Source organism: Tasmannia lanceolata, unplaced genomic scaffold (assembly GCF_043159265.1).
Source record: "Tasmannia lanceolata isolate RefF3 unplaced genomic scaffold, GAP_Taslan_0.1 ptg000018l, whole genome shotgun sequence".
Taxonomy (NCBI): domain Eukaryota; kingdom Viridiplantae; phylum Streptophyta; class Magnoliopsida; order Canellales; family Winteraceae; genus Tasmannia; species Tasmannia lanceolata.
Window position 1 is genome coordinate 2262231 of NW_027518695.1, and position 19270 is coordinate 2281500.

The 19270-nt window shown below is 38.8% G+C and overlaps 1 protein-coding gene across 5 annotated transcripts; it reads left to right on the forward strand.

Annotated features, from left to right (window-relative positions):
* Nucleotides 1-1917: 1917 nt before the first annotated feature.
* On the forward strand, nt 1918-17703 carry UVH3 (5'-3' exonuclease family protein). Of its 5 annotated transcripts, XM_077358321.1 has the most exons (15): nt 1919-2099; nt 2220-2470; nt 3001-3170; nt 3250-3370; nt 3972-4049; nt 4190-4243; nt 4574-4758; nt 4974-6843; nt 9523-9717; nt 10676-10761; nt 11029-11311; nt 11495-11631; nt 12191-12275; nt 15849-16373; nt 16936-17703. In XM_077358321.1, exons 1-15 carry the CDS (start codon nt 2012-2014, stop codon nt 17500-17502), a joined length of 4695 nt encoding a protein of 1564 aa, XP_077214436.1. In that variant the 5' UTR covers nt 1919-2011; the 3' UTR covers nt 17503-17703. The 5 variants fall into 5 exon arrangements, with proteins under 5 accessions (XP_077214435.1, XP_077214436.1, XP_077214440.1 ...); XM_077358320.1 differs by having other exon boundaries at nt 1918-2470; XM_077358325.1 differs by lacking the exons at nt 1919-2099; nt 2220-2470 and having other exon boundaries at nt 3150-3170; nt 3258-3370.
* The last annotated feature ends 1567 nt before the right edge of the window (nt 17704-19270 follow it).

The window sequence follows — 19270 nt, forward strand, 5'->3', positions numbered from 1 at the left end:
TTCTCACCTTGATCAAGCTTGATAAAAAAAAAAAATATTCTTTAACAAGCTTCTGAGCCGCTGAATCTTTTCAATCTCAATCTAGAGAATGGGTTTGTCATTTGCCATCGGACTTGAACCCCCTTAGATCGCCCTCTAGTGGTGCATCAAATAAATGTTCCTGATCATCAAGCACACGTGTCATTATTACGGGAAAAAGAAAAACGTTACAGGGGGTGAATTTATCCTCAAGCAGTGAACCCATTCTCACTGAAACCGTTAAGGGGGTCGGGGGGCCGGTGAATATCACTTCCCATTAATCCATTATACTTGTTTCGTTCATCAAGATCTTGTTGCTCGGTCTCATCAAGTACATAATAGGATGAAATGTGGAGGCTAGATCTACGGCCGTTCCTGGCAAAAGACGAGCCATGAAGGCTAGATCTACGATGAAATGTGGAAGCTAGAAAGTATATGCTACTTTCTCGTCTCTCTCAATTGTTGGCAAAAGATGAGCCGTATGGAGTATGGTTTTTCCGTGGTTGCTAGATCTAGGGCCATGGAGGTTGGATATGGAGTCGTGGAGGTTGGATCTGGAGCCGTGAAGCTGGATCTGGAGCCGAGGAAAACCGTGGAGGTTACCGGAGGTCGTGAAAGGCTGTGAGGTGCTGGATCTGGAGCCGTGGAAGGCCGGTTATAGGTGGAGCGAAGCCGTGGATTATTGGATTTAGAGACCGTGGAGGATCTGGGAGGCTGTGGATTGCCGGATTTAGCAATAGGGTTGCTGGGTTTGGCCGTAGGAGACTGTGGTCTTTGGAATCAAGATCGTGGGTGGTGTGGCCTGAGGACGGACGTGGTGGCCAGCGGCAATGGAGGTTGCCTGATTCTTGATGACGGTGGTGGTGGTGGCTGAGACTTCCCCGACGGAGATGACTTTTGTAGAGGAGATGTAGGAGGGACTGAAGGTGGTGACAATGAAGAAGGAGGTGGTCGACGGTGGGAAGGATGGCCCGCCGGTATTTGGTGGTGGTACAAGGTGAACCGACGATGTTGTTGGATGGTTGGCTATCATGCACGGTTATGGGGCGCACGATAGCTCTATGCCTTCGAGTTGAATTTTTAAAAATCGAATTCAGAATGTGGTGAAGAAGTCTGTGCGACATGACATGTCACAATCTTGACTTGGTGGGTCCCACAATATGGCACTTTTTTGTTGGATTCGATACATTTGAGGCTATTGGGTAATGTAAGGGATAATGAGTTTTTCTTTTGGGCCAAGGAGAATGATCCTGGGCAATTCATACTATGTAAATTTGGTGGGACTACCGGTCCCCATTGTAAATTTTGCTGGTATGAATATATTTGTCAATTTAAATAAAAAATGCTACGATGAAATGTACGCCATAAATTGTAGTTTAGTATAAGGTGTGAAGTGTCAATGGATCCAGTTTATATCGGATCCACCTATCCTAGTCAGTGATTAGCACTGTTTGGATCCCTTATAAATTCCATCCGGATCATTTTTGGATTATTTTTTGGATTCTACTTTCTGAATCTGGGTCACGATTTATCTTAGGTTCTGTTCATATTTGTACACAGATAGAGCTTACGGGTTACCGGAGGGAATAGAGATGAAACTCAAAAGGGAAGTAGATTGAAAAGGAAAGTGGAAAAATGAAATGTTGTTTGCTTGTTCGAATGAATGAATGAAAATATGTTTTGGTAGGGGTGCAACTCGGGTCGGGTTGAGGCCAATCCGACCCGATTTCCAACCCGAGGAGGTTCGACCCGAGTTTTTTAGCTAAAAAAAGTAAAAATTATAAAAAATGTCGGGTTTCACTCGGGTTGGGTTGCCAAACCTTCAACCCGACCCGAGTTGCACCCTTACTTGCTTTTGGACATCGTCAAGATCCGAACAATTCTTTATCGCATAATATAACCGGGTCGGGCCAAAGTTGAACCCTCGTATCTCTCTCTGGTTTCATTTTTATTTGGGCAAGCAACCGAAGCAAACCGTAATCGTAACTAAAGCATGGGTGTTCAAGGCCTGTGGGAACTCCTCGCCCCCGTAGGTCGTCGTGTCTCCGTCGAAACCCTCGCCGGCAAAAAGCTCGCCATCGGTTCTCCTCTCAAAACCCTAACCCTAACCCTAACACGAAAAAATAAAAACTACTCCGTCAATCATATCCTCCTCTTCTCCTTCTTTTTCATTTCTAATCTTTCTATCTCTCTCTCTGCAGATGCGAGCATTTGGATGATCCAGTTCATGAAGGCAATGAGAGACGAAAAGGGAGAGATGGTGAGGAACGCTCATATTTTAGGCTTCTTCCGCCGAATTTGCAAGCTCCTCTTCCTCCGCACAAAGCCCGTCTTCGTCTTTGACGGTGGAACCCCGGCTCTTAAACGCCGCACTGTCATTGCTCGACGCCGCCAGCGCGAGAACGCACAGGCTAAGATCAGAAAGACCGCCGAGAAATTGCTGCTCAATCACGTTAGTTTGATTCCTTTTTTTTGTTTGTTTGCAACATTGTCACTGATTTGGCAAAATTACTTCTTTTTTGCTTTAGGGTTGATGTTTCTGTGAAATTTGGATCTTTTGTGCTGCTGAATTGTTTTCTCTTCATGTACTTTTTGGCATTTTCTTTGATTCTTTTTTTTTTGTTGCAAAATCATCGCTGATTTGGTAAAATTGGTGCTTTATTGCGTTAGCTTAATGTTTCTGCAAATTTTGGATCTTTCGTGCTGCTGTGTTTGTTATTCATGTACTTTTTGTTATTTGCTTTGATCTTTTTCTTTGTTTTTTGTCTGCAAAATCACCACTGATTTGGTTGGTAAAATTGGCCTCTTTATAGCTTTAGGTTAACGTTTCTGCGAAATTTGGATCTTTTGTGCCGCTGAATTGTTTGTTCTTACCCTACTTTTTGTTTTTGGTATTTGCTGTCAAATTATTTTGATTATTTGATGCACTCCTTATTGATTTTTTTTTTTTTGTTATTGTTTTGGGGTCTTTTCTTTTGGTAGCTTAAGGCACAGAAACTCGAAGAAATGGCAAGGAACTTGAAGAATAAAAACCAGAAGGATGATTCTAAAGGGAAACAGGTCGCATCAGATGACAATGGCTTGGTGGGGAACAGTTCCAAAGAAACTGAAGTGGTTACTAAGACTTACAATCAGGAATCCATTGATGAATTGTAAGTCTTGTGTTCAACCGCGTTTAGGATCTTCAATTTTCATTTAGTTTCTATAATCCATGTGCATGAGTCTATTTAGGCTGGCAGCATCCCTTGCTGCAGAGGAAGATGTCACATGCACTGGCGATGCATCAACATCAGTTGGTGGTGTTCCTTCGGAGGAGGAATATGATGAGGATGGGAATGAGGAGATGGTTTTTGTAAGTGCTTAATCTTAGCTGCTAACTTTGTCTTTTATTCTCTGCTTGTAAGCAGTTCTCACATTTCTGATTTCATTCAGTCAGAAGTGACAGTTAATCGAATACATTTGCTAAGCGTGCTCAATTTTAGATGCAATGTGGGGACTAAAAAGGGAAGCTTACAAACAATTATTGGTCCTAAAAATGAGTAAAGCCTGTTGCTGTGTATATTTATTTTTAATGGTAATTTACACCATGGGTGTTATAGTTCCTATATTATATTCATGTTCCATTTCATGATAATTTTTATGATCTATCAGTACTTTTTAGGGTATCCTTGAGGTGAATTTTCTAGCCCTTATACTAAACAACTAGTTTGTTAATTCATGCTGGTAACATGAATTGGCAAAATGTCTCCATTGAAGATAGTTTGTGGTTGATAAAGCAGTATTTTTTATGAATATTGAAGGATCAGAATGTATCGATTGAAGATACTGTCTTCTGCTATTTCTTAAAATAATAACCATGTCAATCTAGTTAGCAAGCACGTGAATGGAAGATGTTTGCAATTCTTTAGTTTACTCAGCAGTTTTATGAGGCTTCTATTAATTGATTGTTCCAGCCTGTAATACATGGGAATGTTGATCCAACAGTGTTGGCTGCTCTACCTCCATCTATGCAACTTGATCTTCTTGTGCAGGTAAGTACTTTAACACAAGGGATCATCAGCTTTCGTCCTATTCCATTTTTCTTCTTCTTTTTTTATCATTTTCACCTTTCTTCTTTTTTTTTTTATCATTTTCCGTTTTCTTTCTAAAACATCCGTGTTCTGTTTTCTAGATGAGAGAGAGACTGATGGCAGAAAACAGGCAGAAATATCAGAAAGTTAAGAAGGTAGAAATTTAGTATCTTTCTTCATGTGTTATTGGGTCTCGGAATTGATGCGGATTTTGAAGTTTGTCAACTAATGCAATCATTTTTTAAGTTTTCAGTGTTAAAATTTGAAGGCATAGATGTTGGTTCTGTTGATGCATGAAGTTTGTCAACTCTTCATGTCCCTAAACCAATGGCTTCTGATCTCTGTTTTGGATTGTGTTTGAATATTTTTTCTCCTTCTATTTAATTTTCTACTAAGATGCATTATATTGCCTTGATGGATTGTACTACTGATTCATACCTCAGGACTTCCACAAGATGACTTTTTTGTCCCTTTTATACATCCAGGCTCCTACAAAATTTTCCGAGCTACAAATACAGGCTTATCTTAAAACTGTTGCTTTCCGGCGAGAGATAGATGAAGTGCAAAAATCTGCTTCTGGAAGGGGAATAGGTGGCGTACAAACTTCGAGGATAGCTTCTGAAGCCAATCGAGAATTCATATTTTCATCATCATTTACTGGTGATAAGCAGTGAGTAGAAATGAGATTTTGTTTCTTGTTGTAAATGGCATGCATATCCATGCATAATTGGCGGTACTCATGATGCATGTGTTGTGGATGATGGCATCCGACCTCCTTATTTATTGATACCCATTATCTCTAAATATGCATTTTTCTCTAGCATTAACTTATTCAGCTTGGAGTCACTCTTTTTATTCATTGACTATCATGGTCAATTTAATCAGAGTACTGTCAGCCGGAGTTGAGAAAAATGGGGATGTGGAGCATCAGACAATGGAGAAAGAATCCATTCCTTCGGATTCTGTGAATGGCGTTTCATCTACTGTTCGGTTTCCTTCTGTGACAGGGGCTGCTGTTGATGAATCTAGAAAGGAAATTGGTAATGATGTCGAGACATACATTGATGAGAGGGGCCGTGTTCGGGTTAGCAGGTTAAGAGGCATGGGGATTCGTATGACTCGAGATTTACAACGGAATTTGGATCTAATGAAAGAGTTGGAGCAGGAGAAGGGAAGGGAAAACATCAATGCAAATAAAGAGCCTGTCTGCAATGACGAGGTAGTCGGCCTTCCAAAATGCCTTCCTGAAGATCACCTCCCTCTGGAAGCTTCAATTGGTGATGAAAGGAATCGTGAACCTGCTGTTTTAATTGGCATAATGGATAAAACATCAGCACAAGAATTTGAGAGCCATAATATTCGTGAGCAATCTATCCATGGAGCCAACAGTGCCATAGAGATATCCTTCTTAGAAGATGACAATACCCATGAAGGAACAAATGATGACGATGATCTATTTGCACGTTTAGTAGCGGAAAGTTTGGGCTCAAAGTTCACTTTAGAAAGCTCTCTTCTTTCAGACAAACATTCATGTGATTTTGCACCTGATTGTTCCAGGGAGGAAGATATGTTTGAAGAAAAAGGTGAGAGTTCCGGTAGAGATATTAAAGACAGTCAACCGTCTTTGGTGAATGGTAACGTTAGTGATGAGGATGAGGTGGAGTGGGAGGATGGAGCCTGTGATGTTCCCCAAAACACTTCTCCCTGCCCAAATGAACATAAGGAATCTGTATCGAGAGGTTCTTTAGAGGAAGAAGCTGATTTCCAGGAAGCAATAAGGAGAAGTCTTGAGGATTTTACAAGAAAGAAGTCTCCCCTTGTATCCTCTGAAAATGATAATTCAAAAATATCCGGAAATATGGTTGTCCTAGAAGAAACAAGGGGATCTTCCTTTCAAGTTCTAGCATTTGAAGAAGACAGGGTCAGATCTCCAAAAATGCCATCAGAAGTCAGCCTTCCACAAAGTCAGGCATCATGCGAAATGGTGATTGAACTTCAAAAGCAAAACACGGGCGAAAGGGATATCCTACAGAGAAATGATTCTCCAGAAAAGCTGTTGACACCTTCTATAATGCTTGAAATTGAAAATGATGGAGAATCGACGGTGATAAGTGAATCACGTGAAAGCTTCCAACTTTCTAGTCTTGGAGTTTTAAGTCATGAAGTCAATGAAGATCGGAGTGCTTGTGAAAGCTACCTAGATTCTAATATTGGCTTTTTAAGTCATGGGATCAGTGCAGATATAAGTGTTTCTGCAGAAACATCACTTACAGATCAAATTACTACCCTGAAACCAATGGAGGTTCAAATAAATGGGAAAGAACAATACTTGGATAATTCTAGTGAGGAAAAAAATATTAATAGCTTTGAGGAACTTACGCATAATTCTTCTAAGGTTAGTTATCCTACTAGGGCAATGATGAGTGATTTACCTAATGATGCCCAAGCTTCTTTCAGAACAAATGCCACTACTAATAATCAAGGGGATCCTTTAACAGAAGAAACAACTGATAATAATAGAGCGCAAGTACTTAATGTGGGAAAACACGATGGTATTGTTCCTGATGAAGGAGAGCATCATGGAAACAAGGTTACACTTCAGGAGAATTTGGAGGTTCAAATGGAACCATCAAAAGCTAGTTTGGATGAGGAAATGCTACTTCTAAAACAAGAGCGTATACATCTAGGAGACGAGCAGAGAAAGCTTGAACGCAATGCAGAGTCAGTGAGCAGTGAGATGTTTGCTGAGTGTCAGGTATGTACCAAACTTCATTGCATTCTTATGCAGTTACCTTATATAGCTTAGTCACCTCTATTAGGCAAGGCAAATGCTTGACTAGTTTTCTGCTGGCTTTGAAAAACAAACTGATATTAGGAAAAATATTTTGTGCATGATGCTGTTTCTGTCACTGTCAATATCATCATTAAATGTGGAAAACCTTTACGCTTCAAATATATGATAAAACGACTGAAGATTGCACCAATAAACTCTGGAATCTGGGTAAAATGAGGAAGAGGGTGGGATCCCCTTGTCTAGACCTTTGGGATACCATGGGAATAGTCAACTTGGGGCCTCATTAATCATCCATGAAGTCTTCACAATGTACCACCAAATCTTTACTCCATATAAAACAAAATCCATATTCTATGCATTCATTTAATATTTTTTTGAATGGAAATATTCATTTAATATAAGGCTTCAACTTTGTCGTAATTATAAAACATGAAAAACATGCCTTAGAATTCTATTGACAATCTCCTCTATTTTCCTTTGATCAAGCGACACAAATTTATTAAGCTGAAAACACACACAGAAAAAAAAAAACAAGTACAAACTGGACTTGTGCAACAGAATTATTCTGAGATGATATCAGCACACCTTGTTTCATGGGATGCCCCTTTTTCTAATAGAAAGGATCCTTCTAGTTAAACCGTTAAAGTAACCCCAAAGCCCTTAGCTTTGAGAACACCACTTCCGCTCTTCATCTCCTGACAACCGCCGCCTCAACTCTCTCCTGCACCTTCTGCGGCAGGAAACGAGCTTAACCAACTTCAAACCCTTTCTTGAACTAGTTATTCTCCTTGACCTCTGTTGTCGTTACTTTAGTTTTCAGATTTCAGATAATCAGATTTATCTTGATAATATGAGAAAGGAGGTTAGTGAAGTTGGGGAAATCATCAAGAGAAATGGAGTCCATCCTTTCAGATGTTGTTGTACATGGCACCGGCGTTCTAGTCATGGATAGGAGATACTCGACCATTAGAATGGACAGATCAGGCTGCTGGACCAATATAGACCTTCATCTTATCGTCTTTCTTCGTCACAAGGACCTCTGGCATGATGTGTGCTGTGTGCAAGCATTCTGCATAAGGTATGGGTGAGCTTTCTTACTGGATCTGACCTAATAGAGTGTTCAACCCAAAATCTGACACCTTAAGATCGCTATTCTCATCCAACAACAGGTTCTCTAGCTTCAGATCCTAATGATAGATGCTCCTAGCATGGAAGAAGGTGAAGATCAGATGTTGGAAGCACTCTCAATCCATCTATTCTCTCAAATGACCCTTAGCGACTTGATTGTGGGCTTCTCCTCTTTGTTTTACTTCATCATGGGTAGATCTTCACCTTGGTGGCATGGTCTTGAAGAGCTTGAGAAATGATAGGGTGCCTGATGCGATGGGGAATCGAGCACACACACGTGATGCAAGCTACCAGGTCCCCGTAGTGGATCTTCTTCTTGTCCATGACCTTGATCACAAAACTCCCTGGATTCACATTCTGGGCATGTTAGAACTGCATGAAACCTTGCCCCATTTCTCGCTCCACCTCTAAAAATAATCTTGCCCCACACAACTGATGGCCCCTCTACTGCCACCATCTTGATAGGGCCCATTAATCCTGTATTTGTCACAAGTCCTTTTTCCTTCATCCAAGCTCTTGATGGAGACAAGCATGGTTAATGCAATCATCTCTTTGTCAAATAGGTTTGCTCAAGCTAATGTGATTGCCACATGAACTTCCCGACCTCGTTGTACTTATGGCTGGGTTTGGAATTTAGCAGAATGCGACTCAACCCAGTGTATATATTTTTGATAATGCATTCGAGTTTTTCGTGTATCGATTTTTTTTCTCTTTTACGGTTATTTGATTCATAGATTTGTCTTCTGTTGAAGACAGTGGATGAAGTTGAGTGGTGATAGGAGGAAAGGAAGGACATGAGTAGTTTGATAAAGACAAGGTATTTCACTCATTTAAGGTAAATTTTGGTTTCGGTCGTCACGGAAACAGAAACATTTTGGTTTTGGTGGAAATTTCTATGGAAATCTTGTAAAATCACAGAAATGTATGGAAACATATGCAAATGATGAACTTTTATCTTTAAAAAAAAAAACAGGGAAAAACATAAGCAAATGATGAAATTTTAAGATGGAACTTTGGGAAATGCTAGAATAAGCACACATACATACTTAGAAACCATGACATAAGCAGCAAAATCATCCATAATGGTTTAATCATAGGAAGGGGAAACATTGTTATTCCCGTCATATAGCAATTTATGAGCATAATCTTCCAATTTTGTTTTATCTGTTGTGCTGGGAAAGTAAAATCTGGACCGGATGTCCTTCGTTTCCCTAACATTTCAAACAAATGGATATTTAGCTTTCAGATTGAATGAAAAGAGGGATCTCAAGGCATAACTGTAGGATACCAAACAGTAAGATATGTTGAACAAGAACAATAATTGGTATTTCTACTTTTTCCTCGTTAGAAAATGTGGCGACCCGAGAATCCAGGCTATCATTTAGGAGAAGACATAAACAAACTAGTAATGATACTGCCATTGTGAATATATCAAGAAAACTTGGAGATTTATGTCATGATTGTCATATATTGATGATTCTAAGATATCTGTTCTTTTTGTCTGATCTATAGGAACTGCTCCAAATGTTCGGCTTACCATATATCATTGCGCCAATGGAAGCAGAAGCTCAATGTGCATACATGGAACTGATAAACTTAGTTGATGGTGTTGTAACTGATGACTCTGATGTGTTCTTGTTTGGGGCTCAAAGTGTTTACAAGAACATATTTGATGATCGCAAATATGTTGAAACATACTTCGTGAAGGTTTGCATCTGCCATTGCTCATTCTTTCTCATCTTTTCCCATTTCTCGGTTTATGCTTTTAATGGTTTTGGTTATACATGTCTTGCATGTTACTTTTTCTTAAGCCAGCTGTACTCCGTCTGTTTCTACGCTGTCCTCTTTCTAAAGCACTATTGAAACTCAATGAAACAACTCTGGCTTGATTAAGAGCCCTGTGACATTTGCTTGCAGTTGTAGAATTCTCTAAAGAACTTTTAGGCTGCATTTGACAACCATTATCTGGAGCGGTTCTCTGATTCTGGAGTTCCACAGAATGGAATACTTAAAAGACAATTGTGTTTGGATAAAAAGAATGATGCTGACTTTTGCATTCATTGGCGCATTTCTGCCAACTTTTTGAAGCTATCTGCGCTTGCTCCAGCACTCCTTTGGATCGATTCTTCGAAAATGCTAGGAACTTTAGGAATAAAAAGTGTTCTGATTTGTGAGTTACCAAATATGAATCTGTTTCTGAAACCACTATAGAGAATGCAGAATCCATGGAAGTGATTCTGAAGAGTTCCAAACACAAAAGGATGAGAATCGTTACCAGGCGCAGCCTTATTGTCTGGAAATGTTGGTTTTTTTTTGTTTCTTTATCATACTGCTTCTTCTATTTCACGGTCGAAACAAATGTTATAATGATAACTTTAAGCCCCCTTTACAGTTAAACATGGGTAAGAAATAGGAAATGATAGAAATAATGAACCAGTATATTGGCGGCCCATAGTGGTAAAGGCCAATGACCACTCTGACATTGTAGCAGTGTTTTCTAATCCTCGTTCTTTTTCTTGACTCGGATGGGCTGACTTCAAGTTTTATATTCTTTTGTGAACTTGGTAGAAACCTCAAATTTTCTCATCTGCACAGAGTGTTACAAGGATATATGTGTGACTTTGCAAGATACTTGTTCATATGCAAATACATTTTGTTCTTTCAGGACATAGAGAGTGAACTTGGATTAACCAGAGAAAAATTGATCCGCATGGCGCTACTTCTTGGGAGTGACTATACTGAAGGTGTCAGGCAAGTTTCAATTATGGACTCGTTTAGTTCAATGATCAGGAAGTCATCTCAGCAATTCTATGAATGATTTTCCTTTTGGGAAGCCACATTTAAAACTTGATACAATTCATATCCTGAGACTCTGATAGAGCCATTCACATGCATATGGCATTATGCAAGTCATCTCTCTTTACTTAACATTTAAAAATGCTAAATTTATTTATTTATTCATCTAGAGGCTACAAACTGTTATCTAGTTTCTTTTGTTATGTTATTTTGATGATGCAGTGGGATTGGCATAGTTAATGCAATTGAAGTTGTTAATGCATTTCCTGAGGAAGATGGTCTCCAGAGATTCAGGGAATGGCTTGAATCTCCCGATCCCGCCATTTTAGGAAAGCTCAGTGCTCATACTGGAGAAAATTCAAGGAAAAGATCGTCAAAAGTGAGCATAGACAATGCAAATAGCTCCACAAACAATGTGGAAGATTCTGCATCCAATGAGAATGTTGATAACCAGCAATCTGGGCTTAATCTCTCAAACATAACACAGATCTTCATGGATAAGCATGTAAGTTCCGTGGTTCCTGCCATGATATATTTTCTTCAGGGTTGTCAATGGATTTTGGCCCACTCATCTTCTAACCAATGCGGTGATTGGGTCCAGCGCATTCACACCCTTAATTTTCTTCTTGTTATAAAATGGATATATTCTCAAGCATGCATTAACATTGTTTCTTTGCTATGTTGTCAGAGAAATGTGAGCAAAAACTGGCATATTCCGTCATCCTTTCCAAGCGAAACAGTTGTTTCTGCATACACCTCTCCGCAAGTGGACAAGTCGACGGAGCCTTTCTCATGGGGAAAACCAGATTTGTTTGTACTTCGCAAGTGAGTCATCTTCCTATTTATCGAACCACTCAACTTCAATTACTGTTTGTGAATATTAGTTTAAATTGAGGTTCTGTTGGTGCCCTTCATAATGGCATCATCAAAGTTGGAGAGGCCCCCTAAAAATATGAATGGTCGTAGGGATTTATTAATAGCTTAAACGGATTTTGTGTGTATGTATGTATGTACATATTATGTAGTTGAGTGCCGGTAGACCACTACCTATGAGTGATTGTTCCTTTGCTTCCCTCTCGCTCCTAGCTTCTAACGACCGTTCATGTTGATACATCCAATGAGCGTGAGGACTTCTTGTCGGACTATGCTATTGTTCAAATATTTTTCTTAGAATATCTATCACACTCATAATACCTATTTGTACATCTTTCTTTAATGAACCTTTTTGCTAGCATACTCAATTTGTATTCGCCATATGATCTAGTATACATGTATGAGAGTTCAATACTATTACATCATAGTCAAACATAAGTTTGTTATTCTTGCATATTTACAGAACAATGCACATTTCCTTGACTATATATCCAACCCTTTATCCTTACAGATTGTGCTGGGAAAGGTTTGGGTGGAGTAACCAAAAGGCTGATGAATTGCTCATACCCGTGTTGAAGGAGTACAATAAACACGAGGTCAGATACTTATATTTTTCTTTTCTCATGAAATACTACTGATGGTCTGATTCATACAATGTTTTTAAAGGCGCTTGAGGTGTACACCTGAAGGCAAGGAGTGAGCAAAATCTCTTGACGTGTACTAAAAAAGGCGAGATACCAGTGAGATGTATTGAGGCATCCTGAGGTGTACACCTTAATACGCCCTCATTTTGAAGGCATATGTCTCACCGGCACATGTACAGTAAAGGGTCTACAAGCGAAAACTGTGACTGAACACTTTTTTCATTTTGCTCTTTTTTTCTAACTTAAACTCAATCTAACACTAGAGAGGAGGAACCGAGGAAGGGAGGGGCTATAGTGCCCATCTCATGCATCAAAAACCTTTTTTATGGGATATATATAAGATTCGAGCCTTTGGGGATTTTTTTTTTCTTTTTGGTAAAACACTATTTTCTTCATTACCCCCCTAACCGTTCAACCTAGGGGTGTCAATTGACCTAGAGGGTCCAATGGATCGAAAGGGTCCAAACTTAATTGGACATGACTTGGGTATACTGACTGGATCCTTCAAACACAATTTAGATCCAATCCCAAGTTTCAAAATTTTGTCAGATTGGACCTATACATAGCCACAGAATCCGTTGAAGCGTCCTAGATCTGATTGAAGGCTGCTGATGTATACAAATACCCTCATATTGTAATTGAAAGAGTATTTATGAAGGGCATTTTCATCATATAAAATCCCTAATCTGGAGTCTGGACCATTTCATCGCTTTTGAATGAATGGAGTCTCAAGTTGACTCTTTCTCTAGTTTCTTACTTCCCTTTAGGTTCTTCCCCTAACACTAAACCCTAACTAGTTAGGCATTAACCTAACACTAGGCTAGATGCTTGTATGCAGTTCAGATTAATTCCTTTGTTTATAAGCATTAGTTGTTTATAAGCATTGTTTTTCTTAATTAGACGTTTAGATTAGTCACAGATAAGGGACTCATTCGACTGAAAACTTGCAGACATACACTAATAGTGGACAGAGAACTCCAATTGTGTATTGTACGTAGGATAGGATCTGGCCGATAAGGGATTCTAACGGATTGTGACCTATTCAATGGTGGATTTGATCAGAATTAGATCTGTTGACACTTGACACCCCTAATTCAGCAAAACTGCAACATGTCATTTCTGAACAATTTCTATGATAAAAAGCAACCTTTTGGGTGTGGAATTTGTGGTTAATGAGTTTGAAGGCCTAGATTCTGAGGAATCCAAGAACCAAGGTTATCCTATACATTTAGACCAGTTTGTTTATGTTTTGAGTTTGTAATTCAGACTTGTTAAGCTATATTTGACAATTTTTTTATGGTAAAAAACAACCTTTTGGGTGTGGAGTTTGTGGTTAGTGAGTTTGAAAGATTCCTTAGGAATCTATGGCCCAAAGCTATATTATACATTTAGCCCTGTTTGTTTATGTTTTGAATTTGTAATTCATACTTGTTAAGCTATATTTTGTTACCTAAATGCAACCGCATGGTGACTAAGTCATTAACTAACTATGAGATTTCAACATCTTTTTAGACATGTGAACCTTGAGGTTTATTAAAGTTTTTTAATAGATTTGATGTTTTGGGGGATTTTTTTTTTTTGAAATACCATTTTCTTCCCTACTCCCTAACCATTCAACTTCAACATGGTCATTGATTGAAACTTGTCATTTCCAACAAATTTCTATGATCAAAAGCAACCTTTTGCGATTGAAGTTTTTGGCTAATGAACATGAAGACCGATTCCTGAAGAATCTAAGGCCCACTGCTATATTTTACATTTACACCTTTCGTTTATATTTTGAATTTGTGATTTAGATTTGTTTAGCTGTATTTTGTCAGCTATTTGAAAAGTCATGGTGACTTAGTCATTAATTGAGTCTCTTAACTTTTAATATCATTTAGATATATTAGCCTTTGAAATTTATACTCCTTTTCTTAGTTGATCATGATATGTTGAAAACGAAGCACATTTATTTCCTAGAATTTCTTCTACTCTTTTGGTATTTTTCTTTGTTTTTTGAATCTTTTATTTTAAAAATTAGAAATTTTGCATGGCTTATGCTTCTTGCCTCACCTCATGAGAGTTTCAAGGTCTTGAATGTGTGTGTGTGTGTGTGTGTGTGTGTACCCTAATGATCACCATTACAATTCGATCCTAACAATCAACCTTGGGTCCTACATGAACATGATGTTCGAGTGTGATTGTGACTGAATCTGTTGAACCACCAGCAGGCAACCATATAATCCTGGTTCCATGTCGAATGGACATATCATCCATAAGTTTTTTTTTTTTTTTTGAATGTATCTCATCCATAAGATTTAGAGGTACAAAAATCAGTATTTGAGGTTCTCTTAGCGAGATCCTAAACAATGCCTTAAAGATCATTGAGTTGAATTCATCCAATAAAGGTGGGACCGGTAGCTAGCAATTGGCTGGACTTGTCCTCCACCAGTTCGATGAACACGGTCACATACACATGGCACATGTGAGGCTCAAGTGTTATTGTTGGGAAAGAACTCCTTCAGAGATCATTAGAATATGTATATATGCAGGCACACGTATATACATACAAGGTTTAAAATTTCGGGTTCGGTACCGGTTTCGGACCCTGAAATTTCGGTAATTTCGGTCAAAATTTCGGTTAAATGTTAAATTAATTAAAAAAAAAAAACAGATTTTATGGGTCAAATTTCGGAAAAACTGAAATTTCGATCGAAATTCCGGCCGAAATAAATGACTATTTCGGTTTTTTAGTGGTTTCGGTGTCGGTCTCCACCGAAATCCGAAATTTCGGATTTTGGTCGAAATTTAAAACCATGTATACATGCATGTATGTACACACACACATATAGAAGGCTTTACAATTACACATGATACCCTTGTCAGTTTTTCATGAAAATACGGTTTCAATACCAAATCCTTATATATTTATGTATATCTTATGAGTATTCTGGGCATGTGAGTGTGAACATTTGGCCCTTTAATAACTAATAGTTGCAGCTGAAAGAGATTATGTTATATATAGTAGTAGTTGGTAGCTTTTCTTTTATTTCAGATATTGAAGAAGTGCCTCTTTATAATATCTTGATCAAAATCGTCACATTTCTTGCACAATCTTTAGTTTATGTGTGTGTGGAATGCTAAACTCAAGGGCGCCCCTGTAAGAATCTGGTGAAAGGGCGCCCCCATTGGTGGCACGATACCAAAGTGCATTTATAAAATGTAAAAGTCAAAGAACATTAAATGCATTTTGGTGATGTGCAACCAATGGGGGCGCCCTTTCACCAGAATTTTGCAAGGGTGCCTCTGAGTTTACTATTGCTCAAAAGTGAAATCTATTTGTCTTTTGTGAGATGTTAAGATTGACAGAAGTGCTGTTTTGTTTGGTTCTTGTTGACTAGATATAAACAGAATGTAATCATAAAATCTTCATAATGTGGGGTCTACTTGTTAAAAAAATGCTAGTTGAAATCTTTTGAGTAGCAGGAAGCTGTGGTTGATCTTCTCCATTAACTTTGTTGTTCATGTCTTTGGTTGATGCAGACTCAGCTGCGGTTGGAAGCATTTTACACCTTCAACGAGAGATTCGCAAAAATTCGTAGCCAGAGAATTAAAAAAGCCGTGAAAGGGATTACAGGTAACCAGTCATCAGAGTTAATAGATCTTGAGCAAAAAGGTATCAAATCTAGGGAGAAAAGAAGGATAAGCCCCTCTGGAGCCCAGAGAAACAAAACCCAACGATCGTTTGATGGACTGAATGATGGTGGCGTGGGAAATGAGGGAGAGATTTCAGAAAAGGCGGCCTCAAAGAAACGAAGAAAACAAAGGATTGAGAGCCAAGTTATGCCATCAGAAGTAAAGCAATTAGAGCCTCTTGGTCAAAAGGAAGGCATACAAAATGTGAAAAAAGGAGCAATTAGGAATGTTAGAGGGAGAGGGAGAGGGAGAGGAGTCGGAAGCCGAATAAGGAAAGAAGTGCCAAGTTTTGAATCAACTGAAACCAGCACTAGTGATGGAAGCGATGATGGACAAGTTAAAAAGACAGAGAACACATCTGAGTTGCGTCGGGTAAGTGTTAATCTTGTATTTGTTCATCTTAAAATTGCCTACAATGGATCCTATACTACCCCAAATGAACTGAAAATCCATAGCCCCAATTTCTGGAGGAATACCATTCAGTTGACCCATGCCTGTTTGAGCAGCCTCGGTTATACCAGTCTTTCTTTGATAAGAATCGATGCTATTTCTATAACATTTCTCTGCCACGAGAAATCCAATGAGGTCGCTAGGACCATGTCTCCATCCATAGGATCCAGAATCCCTAGATCAATTGGAAGTTCGAGTCTATTTGAACTACTCATTGTCAAATGATATCTGTATTGTTCACAAATATTCATTTTTGACCTAAAAGTTTTCTTATTATAATTGAATCCGTCACAATTTTCACACTGAACCCTTAAATGTCTATTTTTCTTATTTATATTGAATAATTAAAACCATTAGATCTTTCTATTATATTGAAATCGTTGACATTAATACATTTCCTCCTTGAGAGGTAACATCTAGCCTCTATTTGTGTTCTATTTTATTCACTATCTCATTTTTTAAACTTTTTTTTTAAATTCTCCAGTCAGCACGGCCACGGAATCAAGTAAAATACGCAGCAAATGATTTGGATGCCGATGGCCTTAGCAGCTCATCAGGCCAAAGTGATCGAAAGTGTGTGGATGATGGGGCAGTGGAGCAAGATTCGTTCCATGAAAAGCGCATGGCCAGTGATGCAGATTGTCTTAATGATAAGAACAGAGGAGATGAAGCTTCTCAGGAGGATAGCTTATCCAGAGATTACCTTAATAGTGGGGGCGGATTTTGCATGGAGGGAAGTGATCTAAACAGTGGCCCAGTTCAGTCAATTTCAAGCCCAACAAGGGCTTTCACAGCACCCCTAAATAGAGAGAGGATTGATGCTTTTGAAGGCACTTGGGCTTCAAATGATGCTGAGTTTTCAGGTAATAATGGTTTGATGGACATAAACGAACCTCAGAAAGAAATTCTGCATGAAGAGCACAAAGATGATCCCAACATCTCTTACAGAGAGATAATTGATGAAACTGATTTAGCAACAGAAGAACCTGTAGTCAATACAGGTCTAAGTGCTATGCCTGCTTTGAGAAGGAAAAGGAGGAAGACTCGATAGAAACTGTACGAGTTTTTACAGTACCGCCATGTATTCCTCATTAGCAGGATGGGATGTTTCTTCACTTAATTACCATGTAAATATTCTTAGGCTTCTTCCTATATGTAACTTAAAATGAAACGTCTGTTTCTTCTTTTTTTCACGGGTAATCTTGGCTGGACCCCTACCAGTATATTAGTGAGAGAAAATAATGAGATTGCATATATACATAAGGGTCTGTTTGGTTGTACATTTTGAACGACTTTATTAGTACTTTACTAGTAAATGTGGGTGGTGACCCCGAGTCAGACTACGATGATTCCGAGTTTGACTGAGATGACCCCGAGTCGATTCTTCTTCTTTTCCTTCTTCCTCTTATTTTCCAGCTTTCCGGCATCGATTCTTCTTCTTCTTTCCTTATGTTTTCTTCTATTTTTTCTGGCACTAATTCGTCTTTTCCTTCTTCATCCTTTTGTTTTCCTCTTCCTCTTTTTGTTCTTCTTCCTGTCCTTTTTTTTCTTGTTCTTTTGCCTTTTCTTTTGGTTTGCAGAGATGAAAACTGGGAAAAACTGAGTAGATGACATTTTCTTAGCTTTATTTGCACTTATGGGTAACATTGTCTTTTGGATTATACAGCGCCACAATCCAATCAGCTCGATTTTCAATGCCATAAATTCCAGAATTTTTCCTCAGTGACTGAGTCCTCCTTCCTTTGCATTCTATCCTTTAGGGAAATGACATCACCACAACAATGTTTTAATAATTGCACAAACTCAATTTGTCTTTTCTTTTTCTAATTGCCTTGTTGTGACCTGTGAGAGTTTTTTGGAAACCGTAATATCTTTCAAAGCTCTTTAAATAATGAAAGACAAGATGAGTTAGTGCATCTTTCAAAGCTCTTTAAATAATGAAAGCCAAGATGGGTGAGTGCAATTATTAAAAAATGGATTTGCTCATATCATTTCCCCTATCTTTATCATTCATTAGAAACCGTGAACTGGGCATCCCTACGATCAAGGTATTATGATTTATGACCATGAGTTGGACAACTGCTAAAATCAAGGGATTACATGTTGCATTTGCAATTTGCAACATTGTATATTAGAAAACGTGAGTTGGGCAATCCCTAAAATCAAGTATTTACACGCTGCACTATTGTATATTAGAAAACGTGAGCAGGGCAATTCCTAAAATCAAGGGATTTGATGCAACAAATTTTGTAAAACCAGTGTATTTACACACAGAGCAAACTATAATATATTACGGGATTTGCTAGGCTGAAGGCATTTCGTGGGCCTGCTGTTGGACGAGAGTGCAGCCCAGGCCGGATTGAGGCCACCGCTAGCCAAACCCGAGGAACCATAACCTCAACCCTAACCCGACCCGGCTGATCCTCGGGTCAACCATAACCCAACCCACCATTAAATTTCTCAACCCTAACACAACCTGATTGTCCAAATCTGGTCCCGTTGGGTAGGGTTGGAAGTAATTGGGTTCGGGTTGGGCCAGGGTAAAAACCAAATACAAAAGAAAAGAAAGAGTAGGGTTGGATCTAATCGGGTTGAGAGTTCAAGCCTACGGCTGTTGGTTTAAACTAATTTATTGCGAGCCGAACTCACTTTGTCCTGTTTAAGCTGGCTGCTGAGAGATTTTTGGGAATTGTAATAGCTATTGAGTTTTGACATCTGCTTAAAGGATAAAAGAAGTTCGGCCAATTATTAAAAACATGGTAGTGCCAATATCATTAGCCAAGCTCAATTTGACCAAATTGATTTGCGTGTTCCCCAAC